The sequence below is a fragment of the Muscardinus avellanarius genome (genome assembly GCF_963383645.1).
Source record: "Muscardinus avellanarius genome assembly, chromosome: X".
Classification (NCBI taxonomy): domain Eukaryota; kingdom Metazoa; phylum Chordata; class Mammalia; order Rodentia; family Gliridae; genus Muscardinus; species Muscardinus avellanarius.
The window spans coordinates 109,673,949-109,687,580 of NC_137792.1; the positions used below are offsets into that span (position 1 = coordinate 109,673,949).

At 38.0% G+C, this 13,632-nt stretch overlaps 1 protein-coding gene and 1 pseudogene across 2 annotated transcripts in view; both read right to left on the reverse strand.

Annotated features, from left to right (window-relative positions):
* Positions 1-13,632, reverse strand: part of TEX11 (testis expressed 11) — a gene marked incomplete at both ends in the record, with an annotated part of 284,756 nt that overhangs the window by 179,775 nt on the left and 91,349 nt on the right. The window contains 3 exon segments of the mRNA XM_080718988.1: positions 607-685; positions 6,502-6,583; positions 7,362-7,386. Of these exon segments, the coding sequence (XP_080575114.1) occupies positions 607-685; positions 6,502-6,583; positions 7,362-7,386 (186 nt within the window).
* Positions 12,817-13,241, reverse strand: LOC308278579 (protein C19orf12 homolog; annotated as a pseudogene). Its single transcript has one exon. The product of its transcript is annotated as a protein C19orf12 homolog (transcript).

A 13,632-nucleotide genomic window follows, 5' to 3' on the forward strand; every position in this document is an offset into this window, starting at 1 on the left:
GAAGCTGCAACATCTTACATTTCCACCAGCAGTATATGAGGATTATAATTTTTCCATATCTGCTATAATCTTTTTTTTATTGTAGCTGTCCTAGTAAATATGGTTTCTCATTGTGGTCTTGATTTATGTTTCCCTAATGGTTAATGATAGTGAGCATCTTTTCAGGTGCTTTATTTTACAGTGATTTTGATGACACTAAAGTTTTAGAACCATTAAAGAGTCTGTAAAAATGCCAAGGTCCCTTTTGACATTAATGATACCATGAATATAAAGCTAGAGAGGCATACAATTACAATACTGCACCCACTCATCATTTCTTGTTCTATATGGCTCTGGGCCTGCAGGTTACACTAGCCTAACTCCCATTTTATAAAACTACATCTTACTCTTTTTTTCGCTGCATTTTTTAATTAATTTAAAAATTAAAAATAATTTTCTATTGTAAAAAAGGAAGAAGTACCATCTTCTAAATTGATTAAAACAATAACAAATATTATGGTCATGAAATATGAGTGTATATATATATATATGTCTCTATATAGTCAATGTCTTTAAAAACAGAGAAAATGTTAGTCTTTAGAAAAACAAAAATAAATTTATCTGTACCTTTCATGATCCATCAACAGTTTAGCAACATCCAGACAGAAGTCTAAAGGCATATCAAGATGCTGTATTTCCATGACAGCTAACAAAGTGGAAAAATGAAATGATCATGTCAGCTTCATTTTTAGAAAGTTTAACTATTTCTAGTAATTTTCCTCTATTCTAAACCTATTTATTATATGCTTGTTCTATGTCATATTTTGTCTAATAACTTATCAAGATCTTTTTAGAGCACTTACATCCAATGCTAGAGGGAGACTGTGTCGCAGGTACTCTTATATAAATGAGGAAATAACCTGGGACAATCTTTCTGGGAAGCAATGCTAAGAACTCTGTGGTAAAGAGCTAGGAATCTGAAGTCAGAGCTATCTATGGTACCTACCCATGGTACCATACCTATGGTCTAACCATAGTCAAGTTTTTTTTTATCTTAATACTGTCATCTGTAAAATGGGGGCTTATACCACCAATCCCTGTTAGTGTTGTTGAGAAGACTACATATGACAATTTACAGAAATTATATTTACATAGCATTTACTAAACATTAAATAAATTATTATTCCCTTTATTTTAGAAATTGTACTACTGAAAGGCCACCTGAAAAAAGTATAGGGAAAAGTTTACTAACAGATATATTAAAAGAATAGTATATTAGCCAGGTGCAGTAGAGAAAGGCTGTAATTATAGTATTTGAGAGTCTGAGACGGGAGAATCACAGGTTTGAGGCCATGCAAGATAATTTAGCAAGGCACTGTTTCAAAATAAAAATAGGACTAGGGGTGTAACTCAAAGATAGAACACCCCTGGTTCAATTTCCAGTACCACCATAACCAAAAAAAGAACAAAACAAATCAAAGACAAAAAGAGAAAAGCTGTGGTATTATAACAATAGAAAGGAAATATACCCTAAATGTCCGCTATAGGATAGCCTTAAACCATTATGCAAATATTAAAATTGCTGAGTACAGAGGTAAATGTGGAAAGGGGCACCAAGAGCGAGTGCATATATGTCATTGTCAACATGAATTACATTATGATGTGAGGCTATAATGTACCAATAAAAGCACAAAAAATTGCTGAGTACAGGCCAGGTGTGGTAGCACACACCTGTAAGTCTTGCAACTCAGGAGGCTAAGGCAGAAGATCACAAGTTTGAGGTCAACCTAGGAAACTTAGTGAGATTCTGTTGCAAAGTAAAAAATAAAAATGGCACCGGACGTGGTGCCACACACTTGCAATTGCAATACTTGGGAAGCTGAGATAGGAGGATCCAGCTTCACAGACAGCCTCAGCTACTTAGTGAGGCTCCCATCAACTTAGTGAGACCCTGTTTGCAAATAAAGTATAAAAAGAGTCTGGAGGTATAGCCCAGAGGTAGAAAAGCCTCAAAAAAAATAATTCTTGTGCAAAAGCAACCAATCTCAAACTTCTTGACTTCAATAATCTATCTGCTTTTCTTATATGGTAAAGCCTATAGGAGTAGACATATTCTCTTTTCTTTTCTTTTTTTTCTTTTTTTAATTTATTTTTTTATTGGTGCAATGTATTCATACATCATAATGATATAAAGAAAATACTTTTGTAGACATACATGCACACATCGCCCAGTTAGCCCCTACCCGATCCCCACCCCGTTCACTCCCCATCCCTCCTTCCCATGCTTGGATTAGTGGTTGACATCTAGTTTTATAGCAATTTATCCAATATTAACGATGATGATCTCACATAACAGTTTCATTTGTCTGATACCAAGCTTTTGATGACTAAAAGATAACAGTTCAATATTTCTTTTTGTTTTCTTTCTTACCAGAGGATATTTTTTTCTTTTTTTAAGGTGAAACTATTATACATTTATTTATTTTTCAGAAAAAATCTATCCTGATATGGAATATGGACTCTAGATACCCAAAACAATCTCGAAGAAGGACAAAGATAGAAAATGTACATTTTCTGATTTCAAACCATATAAAGCTACAATAATTGAAACAGTGTAGTACTATTCTAAAGGCAGAAATATAAACCATTGAAGTTAAATAAAAGTCTAGAGATAAATTCTTCCATATATTGTCAAATTATTTTTTACAAGGTTTCCACAAACATTTGGTGGAGGAAATAATAATCTTTTAACTAAATATTGTTGAAAAATATTAATTACATGAAAAAGAATAAAATTGGACCCTTACCTAATCCCATATACAAGTATTAACTCAAAATAGAAAAAATACCTAAATATAAATCTTAAGACTATAAACTTTTAGAAGAAAATCTGGGTCATAAAACCTCACAACATTGAAATTGGCAGTGATTTCTTGGATATGATTTCAATGGCACAGGAAACAGAAGAGTATACAAACTCCCTAAAAAATAAAAACATATTGTATATCCAAAGACAGTGTAAACATAGTTAAAAGTTAATGATAGAATGGGATAAAATATTTCCAAATGCTATATCTGAAGGTATATTAATATTCCAACTAGAAACCCTAAAAATTAGCAACAATAAAAGCAAACAATACAATTTAGAAATAGGTAAAAGACTAACATAAATAATGAATCTCCACAGATAACCAATCTGAGTTGTCTGTTGGATGGAAAATCTTGTTTCTCTGGTTCTGATGTGTGTTACCTATTTCTTCTTTGTAGTTAATCTCTTTGAGTATTTTCTCTAGCGCTGGTTTTGAAGACAAATTCCTTCAGTTTCTGTTTGTCATAGAAGCTTCTTATTTCCCCATCTAATTTGATAGAAAGTTTTGCTGGGTAGGAAATTTTTGGCTGGAAGTTGTTTTCTTTCAGAGTTTGGAATATGTTACTACTCCAAGCCCTTCTGGCTCTCATGACTTGGTTTGGGAAGTCTGGAGTGATTCTAATTGGTTTGCCTCTGAATGTCACTTGGCCCTTTGTTTTTGTTGCCTTTAAGATTCTCTGCTTGGCTTCCACATTGGTCGTTTTGACAATTATGTGGCGTGGGGATCCTCTTCTCCGATCCTGTCTAAAGGGAGTTCTATAAGTTTCCTGGACCTGTGTATCAACCTCTTGCTCTATGTTTGGAAAATTTTCTGCTATTCCTTCCTTGAAGAGATTGTTGATCCCTTTGGTTTCACTTTCTTTTCCCTCCTCTATTCCAATTATTCTTAGGTTAGCTCGCTTAAAATGGGCCCATATTTCTTCAATGTCAGATTCCTGCTGTCGGATTTTTTTTTTCTAAATTAGAAACTATGCGTTCATTTTTTGAATGATCATCTTCTAGGGGCGAGATTCTATTCTCCATGTGGTCTAATCGGTTGTTTGTACTTTGAATTGAGGCCTTTACTTCATTAATTGCATCCTTTACCTCTCTTTGGCTCTCTCTCTGAATTCTTTTCAAAACACTCTATTATTTCTACAGTTATTTTCCTGATTTGATCTTCTATAAAACTCTGAATTTCTGTTTTGTCAGGTTCTGATGTTGTGGGGTTGTGGACATTCATTGCTCCAGTGTTATTCCTCTTTCCCATGATTTCGGAAGTTTGTGCCTTCTCTGGGTTCTTCCCTGGGTCACTATAACTTCACTTAAGGTGCTGTGGATCTCGAGTCTGTGGTATCTCAGTCCCCACTACTCCTTTACTGGATTGTATCACAGAGTCTCAGGCCCAGGGAGTCAATCGAGGCTGCTTTAGACCATGGGGGGTGCCAGGTTGGGCGTTCTCCTATGGTGTAATATCTCTGCCACAACCACTCCCCCACTGGGTCAAGTCCCTGGGAGTACAGTACTGGGATTTCTCCTCTAGGGGCCGCAATTTGACTCACTGTTGAGTGCGCAGATGGAGCTGTCGTGGACTCGGTGAATTCGCTGCTGCTGCCGCTGGTAACAATATGGCGCTGCTGCCACGCCCTCGGCCATGAGGCTGGCATATTTCTTTTCTGTTTTTGAACTCCACTCTGAGTCCCTGCAGGGTGCACTGAACCCAGCCCCTGGGAGCTTTAGCTGCTCCCTGCGCCGCGAAAACTGTCGAATCCCGCCCGGCTGTTCCGCAGCAGCTCACCTCGGCCCGCTGTCCGCTGCTCCTCTCTGGAGCTTGGTGGGCTGTTGAGTGAGTTGGTCTGGTGTTGCCTGGTGAACTCACCGCTGCCGCCAGCAGTAAGGCGCTGCTGCTGCGTTCTCGGGTGTGAGGCCGGTGTATCTCCTCTCTGGTTTCTGAACTCCGTTATGAGTTCCCTTCCTCTCTGGAGCCTGGTGCTGCAAGGCAAAATGGTGCCCGCCGCTTCACGCCACGGCTCCTGTGGTCTGGTTTCTGGTGTCTCATTTTTCCAGCCCTCTTTTTTTCTGTCCCTTAAAATTACATTTTTTGTTTCTCTGCTGATGGTGTTTTCTGGCTATGAAAGGCGCTGATTTTGTGGTAATAGAGATTGGTTTTTAGCAGGGCTCGTATGCCCCATTTTGCTCCTTCGCCATCGTCCCGGAAGTCCCCCTTTTCTTTTCTTTCTTTACTAGGATTGAATCCAGGGGTATTCTACCACTGAGCTCCACCCCCAGGCCTTTTTAATTTTTAATTTGAAATAAAGCTTTAGCTGGGTGTGGTGGTGCATGTCTATAATCCCAGTACTTGGGAGGATGAGACAGGAGGATTGCAGGCTTGAGGCCAGCCTCAGCAACATAGCAAGACTCTCAGCAACCTAGCAAGACCTTGTTTCAAAACAGCAACAACAAAAATTTTTAAAGGGCTGGGATGTAGCTTGGAGGAACAATGACCCTGGATTCAATCCCTTAAACCATGAAAAAACAAGAAGAGAAAAAGGAAGGAGAGAGGAGGGAAGGAAGGAAGGGAAGGAAGTTTAGTTGGTTTGTTCATTTCTCTAATGCAAAACTTTGCAGTAGTCTCTCTTGTTTCTCATAGGCTGAGGTGGTAAATGCAGAATGCTCTAAACATTTGAGCTTCAAGTGATTGGCTAAAATTCTAGAGGTCACAGCAGCAATACTAAGTTAGCACTAAATTTAGGACTACTGCCAAATAAAATTATTCTTATAATTATTACATATTATTTTGTATTACTATTTATAATAACATAATTTTATGTAGTATAAATAATAAAACTCTCAAAGATTAATGATATACCAAAAATGTGCATATTAAAATAATTTAGACTAAGTTATTTTTATGACTAAACAAAATTGAAATACTGTTATGGGCCAGTATGCATAAATAGATTCTGCCTCATTTAAAGAGATTTAAAGAGATTTTCAGAACAACACAATGAGAACAATATTATATTTCTTTTAAAAATGAAGAAATTGAAGGACAGAAAGATACAGATTGAGTGACTTGCGAAATGACACACAGCTATATGTCACTATGTTTATTTTGTGCTATGCATGTTAGTCCCTTGAAAATTATGTAAAACAAACAACAACAGGGTTTATACAAGTAATTATAAAAATCACATGATTTGAAATGCTTTCTCCATCAATAGGTAATTTTTCTTTTAGCAACAGCAAGGCCAGGGAGATCCCAGACTGGCTGAGGACACAGGTCTTATTGTTCTCCTCACCATTTCTTCAAACCACCCCCACATTCGAGCCCCTCAATAAGATGGTCTCCCCACACACAAATGCTAATCGTTTTTCATGGTGGGAGACAACTTAGGAAGGGTTGGGCAGCTGTAATTCTCTGCTGGACTAAAAGAAAACTGATTGCTTTTATTCAGTTTTTTTTTATTCAGCTTTTTATAACCAACTTTTAAATTTGCTTCTATTCTTTCTTCTCTTTCTTCCTGGTTAATAATCTCTTTCCTATGTTACCAGTTTCCTTCTCAGCCACCGTTAAATTATACCTATTGTTAGTATACTACAAAAGATCTTATCTTCAACAAATTGGTGGTGATATTTCAAAATTGTGTGCTCTTCACACACAGAGATGATACCTTCAAGGAGTTCTTCATTAGCTGCTTCGCCTTTCAAGAGGATTCTCATCCTTAAGAAAAGCCCAGCTGGATTTAAATGTTCCTATTTAAACAAAGAAATCACAATGATATTATAACTCTAAAATGTAAAAGACAATTTTCAAGTAATTGCCTGTTTTATTCAACCACTGCATGATGACTCAGGTTCAAAGGAAATCAAAATTATGAAAAATCATTTAATAACATCTGGTCTATCCCTGAGAATATTTTCTGATATTTTATTCAATCAAAATAAAATAATGCGAGGAAAATAAAATTTAAACATTTCCATGGAGTAACAAACATTTAGTGGCAAGGTCAATAATTAAACTCTGAATGTGGCCCATGTTCTCAGTAAGAAAAACCTCAAACATAAGTTAGTTTTATTTGAGACTTTAGTAAGTAAATTTCTTTGTAAATAATGGTAGAATGAAATAGAAAATGAATTATCTTCTCTATAGGATATGCATGTCCAGGCTATTAATAACAATTTTCTCTGAACGTTTCCAAGTCATTGTTAGCTGGCTCTAAGCCATCTGTGATCTCTTGCCTGCCTACACTTCTGCCTGACAAGGTATATCTGTAAACAACTGGCTAAGATTAGAAGTACAGTTCAGGCCCATAAAACAAAGATTTTCTCTCATAATGCAGATTAGCCTCTACATGAACACTACTCATTGGGTCTATAGTTTGTGAATTATCACAGCCATTCATGCATGAGATACCTTAAGAATAAAACAATAGGAAAATTTAACACTGATATTAAAAGGGATGGCACATATAGATGATTGATAGCAATTCAAAGAATAAACCAATGTTGTCAGTTTTAACTATTGCATTACCATTGTGCTGGTCAGCTTTCTGTTACTGTAACAAATAGATGAGATAATAAACTTAAAAACTGAAAAAGAGAAAGTTCAGTTTTGGAGCTCTCATTTCATAGTCGGTTGGTCCTGTCGCTTTTGAGCCTGTAGCAGGGACATGTGGTAAAGCAATCTGTTTACTTCACAGTTAGGACACAAAAGAAACAGGAGAAAGAGCAAAGCATCCAACAGAGTCCTCTTTGAGGGCACACCCTCAAAGAACTAAAACTTCCCCTACCTCCCATCATGGACTGGGGATCAAGCCCTTAACACATGGACCTTTGGTGGACACTCATCCAAACCATAGCAATCGCTAATCCTAGAGGCACTTCATAATATGTATTGGGTTCAATTTCCTTTCACCTTCAGAGATGCGTAAGTTTTCCAAGTTGTACATCTACCATACACATATGAATTATTCAACTTTTGTCTCTGATTTTGTTACTAAACAACTCCAGAGAATGGACACTTTGCTCCTGTCATATCATTTTATCTGCTTAAATAAACATTTGCACTGCATTGTCATTCCTTACTGCCTCCTGAACTACACTTAAGTTTCATCAGCTTTCTCCCTACTGTCAATATTCATTTCTTCCCTGAAATTTCTTTCACTGGTATGTCTCATTACTCTCCTAGATTTTTGTTTACTTTTCCTTCGTTTTACCAGTGATAATGGTGAAACAGTCTCCAAGTACAACAAACATACAAAATAAGTACTGCAAATCCTATTTTGCAGATGAGTAACTTGAAGTTCAGATGTACCTAATTAATGTACCCTTGATCATACAATTGGTAAGGATAGAGTTGAAATTTGAATTCAAATGTATTTGAATTTGACTCTAAAGGTCATATTATTTCCACTATAGTAGGCTGCCTCCCTTGAAGTTCAATCTCTCCTATTCCTGAATATTACTCCAATGATAATATAACCATTTTTTAGTATGAAGCATATAATATACATACACACATCCAAATATATGAAGCATACATGTATACTTTACATCTGAAATGTTGTCCAAAAGGTTCATGTGTTCATGTGATAAAAGCTTGATCTCCAAACTAGAGCACCTAGTGTGAGGTGGTGGAATCTTTCAAAGGTGGAGCCTGGTTGAAGGAAGTTAGGTCAGTGGGGGCATGCCCTTAAAGAAGATAAGAGGGAACCCAGTCCCTTTCTCTTTCTCTCTTCTTATTCTCAAGCCAACATGAGATGAATGGACCTCTACAGCCACACACTCCCCCAATAATATAGTATTTTGCCACCAGACCAAAAGCAACACACCAATTGACCATGGACTGAAGCCTCTAAAACCATAAGTCAGAAGAAATATTTCATCTTCTTAAGTTTCTCCACCTCAGTTATTTGTTATAGTATCTAGGAGCAAATACAATTTACATTATGAAAAGTTTCCATTTCAACATAATTTTAGTACCTGCTTACTAAGGTTATGAATAAGCAAACTGTGTTTTAAGGGCACTCTAGGTGATACTTCTATATGCTAAAATTTGAGAACAACTACTATGTGGTTTTGTATTGTATGAATATTTAATAATTTACTTACCATTCTATCTTGATCATTTGTGTTGTTTCCAACTTAATTGCTGTTACAAATAATTCTGGTATGAGAATTCTGTTTAACTCTTCTAGTACACAAATACTAGAGCTACCTTCAAAATATATACCGAGTAAAAGTGCTAGGTAACTGAGTATGATTGAGTTAAACTTTATCAAGTAATACCAAACTATTATTAAAATGGTTATACAATTCTCAAAAGCAAGGAATGGAGGGAGCTTCCTCAAACTAAGGGCATCTATGAAAAACTCAATCTAACATCATAATTAGTAAGTACTGAAAGCACTCCCCTATAACCAGGAGCAAGAGAGGTATATCAGCTCTTGCTACTTCTATTCAACATTCTAATGTATATTTAAAAAAAAATTTTAGTGATACTGGGGGTGGAACCCAGAAGCTTTCTACCTCTGGATGATACTCTAAGACCTATTTTCTTATATTTTATTTGGAAACAGGGTCTCACTAAGTTGCTGAGAGCCTCACTAAGTAGCTGAGGCTGGCTTCGAACCTTAGCAATCCTCCTGTCTCAGACTCCCAAGTGCGGGGATTACAAGTCTGCGCCACCATGCCCAGCTTATTTTAAAATTTTTTCTTGGTACATTGTAGTCATACATCTTAATGGGGTACAAGATGGTAGAGACATACATGCACACATTACCCAATTAGCCCTTCTTGGTAGGCAATTGGAAAAAAATCAAAAGACTGGAAAGAAAGAAGTAAAACTATCTCTATTTGCAGATGGTATTATCTTGCATATACACAATCCTAGACTAGCCTTTTATCAGAGAGAAACAAATAAAGGTCATTATTGAGGTAATATTGAAACAGAAAAGTTGGGAAAGGGGGAGGAAACAAAGAAAAGAAAGAAGAGGAAGAGGGACAGCGAGCATCCATGAGCCTACAAAATGTTAATAGTGGGTGAATCTGGGTAAAATATATGCAGGTTTTCTTTGAACTATTCTCAACTTTTCTATAAGTTTTAAATTGTTTCCAAATAAAGCTTTTTTAAAGTATGTATTACATTTGTAGTCCTAATATGCCCATTTGAGATATGTCAGTTTCAATAAGTAGGTAATTATGTGTATGAGCAATACAAGTAGCTGAGGCTGGCTTCGAACCTTAGCAATCCTCCTGTCTCAGCCTTCCAAGTGGGAGGATTACAAGTCTGCGCCACCACGCCCAGCTTATTTTAAAATTTTTTCAACTGTTATAAAATTGCAACTTCTGCATCTACTGAACAAAGAGATGCTGGCAAAAAGCCATATAGCAGTAAATTGCTTCTTGAGTCACCTTAGTCCCCATTTTTTAAAAATTTAGAACTTGCATCTTAGCAAACAAAATAAACAATAAAATGGTATAATGCTTGAGAATATTTCTACATATACCTTTAAGTTAAAAATTAATATTAAAGAAGATATTTTAGCAGTAAATATCCACATGACGTTAATTCCAGGATAATTTAGTTCAAGCAAATGCTCTGCATGGGGATTTTAATCTTCTGCTTAAGTGCACTATTCATTTTCATGCTTCCATTCTTGTTGAAAAATAATTCTAAAATGTATCAGCATAGTTAATTGCCTTATTAAATAAAACACATTCATCTTAATTGTGGGGTCATCAGCATTGTCAAGGAGCATATGCATGTTTATATGCATATGTGTGCATGAGCTGAAGGTGAACCACCGAAGTTGTTTTTAAAATTAAATCCCACTGTCTTCCTATTGTGTTTCCAATTCCTCTTTCTTCCAAATGCTCAGTGGACAGAGCCCTTTCTGCTTTATGCAAAAGAAAATTTTCTCCAAATCTCTGATTTTCAGGAGGCATTTTTGTTTTATTCTTTTGGGACTACTGTAACAAAATACCAAGAACTGAGTGGCATATGAGCTTCCTCAGGGTCTGTGCTTCTCACACCGTGTGTCTTCATGTGATAGCAGGGCAGCCAAGCTCCCTTTGGCCTTTTTTGGTAAGGGCACTAATGTAATCCAAGAGAAATTGACTCTCACGACCTAATCACCTCCCAAAGTCCTAACCTAATACCATTACCTTGAGTGGTTAGAGTGTCAACATAAATATTTGGGGGGCACAAACATTTTGTTCATAGAAGCATTTTTGTAATTTTATGTCCTATAGAGATCATAACCATCTGTTGTTTAAAAGGGGGGAATATTGAAACAAATGTAGAAACTGGATTTTAAAATGTGAATCAAAACTTTAAAAATATATAACAAGTTAATATTCAAAAGTAATGTCTTGTTGCAAGGAGGTTTGGAGTGACTGGAACATACATGCACACAACACATTGTGTGTTTCCCTCTGGATCCTGCCCCACCCCCTTCCCTTCCCCATACATATTATTGAGATTAGTGTTAATAATTTCATATATGCACATAGAATTTTTTGAACTGTTGCCTTCATCAGTTCTCCTTCCCTCTCCTCCCTAATCCCCCTTCATCACTCAACTAGAGTCTCTCCTTCTTTATTTAAAGTCCAAATAAGGATTTAGACTTCAAAATTTGTTACCTAATCTCTCTCTAGCTTCCACATATGAGAGAAAACATACAACTGTTTGCTTTGGGGACTTGGCTATTCTTACTTAGCCTAATATTCTCTAGTTCCGTCCATTTTCCTATATATATAATCTTGTCTTTCTTTATGGCTGAGTAAAATTTCATTGTATACTACAGTTTTGAGATCCATTCATCTACTGATGAACATCTAGGCTGGTTCCATAATTTGGCTACTGTGAATTGTACTGCCATAAATATGAATATGCATATATCACTATAATATTCTGGGTCTTATTTTTTAAGTTAAGTACATTAGTGATCTACAAATCTAGAGAAATGGCATTTCGGTTGTCATATCTTTGAGGTTTTTTTATTCAAAAACTAAGATGAAATAAAATGTATGGAAAATACTGTCATTATTATTGTGCAACAATTCTCTAAGAACGTATAAGCTCCTTCAGAGGACATTTATGGAGTAAATATGTCATCTCTGACAAATTCTATGGCTATTTCTTTTTTAATTTATTTTTACTTTTCAGGAAAAAAAATATTATAATTTACCAACACTTAAGTTGTACTTCTGAAAGCAAAGCAAATGTAGTATTAGGGGAATCTTAGAGTGGAACCATTTTTCACAGATGGTTTAGGATCCCACAACCTCAGAAGGAGTGATATTGTTACTCAAAATATTTCATTTAAAAATCCTAGCTCAAGAACTACCAGGAGTTTTGAGATAGGGAAGGCAAAGACCACAGGAGGAGGAGAGCCCGGGCATGTAGTGAGCAGGAGGAGGCGTCCGGCACGCTGGGCATCGTGGCTTCAATGAACTGCCCAACCGTCCTCCCTGAGGACACTCAGAAGCCACTGAGCAAGAAGGGGCACATTCATGAGGTAAACATGATCCTGGAATGGCCCAGCTCCGAGATCCTGAGACTCCAGAGCCTGAGGGAGTCCAGTCCTGTGATGGGAGCCTGGAAGAAAAGTCATATCCACAAGATGAGGAGAATGAGTGCAGTTAGTTCACTTCTTCCAGACTTCCACCCAATCCGAGAGGATTCAGAACACTGCTGAGGCCTGCAGAGACTAGGCTCTGCTTTCTCCAGCCTCCCAGTCAAGGGCTGCTGTGCAGGACTAGTGCACAGCAGCACACACAAGCACGAAGCAGAACTTCTTCACAAATCATAGTACAAGGCAGCGACAGCATCTCTAGCCAGACCTTCCACTCTACTTGGAGGTGATACGCTGATGTCGTGTAGATTTCCCAGGGAGACTCACTGGGCTTCCTCCAACTCCCCAGTCACCTTCAGAGAATCACGGAATCATCTAGACGATATTCCCCTTCCCAGAAGAAGCAGCCTAGTCGTTGTACTGGATTTCTGCCCGCAGCTCCTTGGTGACATAGCTCACCGGCATGGCCATCAGCTGCTGCTGTAGGGCCTTACTACCTATGACCACTGTGGTCAGCTGCACAGCATCCATCCAGTCCAAGTGCCTGATGATGGCAGTGACTTCATTAAAGAGCTTCTGCTGCTCCACAGGAGGCAACTCCATTAAGATTGAGGAACTGGCGTAAACCGTCCACTTGTCATCCAGGCACCTAATAGGCCCCCGACAGCACCCCCAACAGCTAATCCCGGTGGGCCACCAACCAAACCACGAACAAAGGCCGCAGCCCCTGTGACAAGGGCGCCCTTCCTGGAGGGTTTGACGGCAGCCTTCATTTCCCTTTCCTCAGACATGGAGCACAGCAACTTCATGATGTCTTGCACCATTTGGGGCATCTTGGCAGACTTTAAAGGAAAACCGACCACGCCCCGGGCCAGGCCCAGGCTCTAGCTCCAGCTCTGCGCCTCGGGCCATTTCAGCCTCTGTCCCTCAGTTTCTCCATTTAGAACAAATGCACTAACAGCAGCCCCTGAGCGGGCCCGCCCGCGTCCCCCACCCTGAGGGCGCACACCTTTACCTGGCAGTGGAGCGCAACTGTGGGCGCCCCTGCGCCCAGGGCCGTGCGCGCCCACCTCTTTTTTAATTTTTTTTATTTAGTCATACATCTTAATGGAATACAAGATTGTAGAGGCATACATGCATACATCACTCAATTAGCTCTTCCCAATTCCCCCCCACACACTCCTTCCCCCCTCCCTCATCCACAAAGTCAATCACTATAGCTAC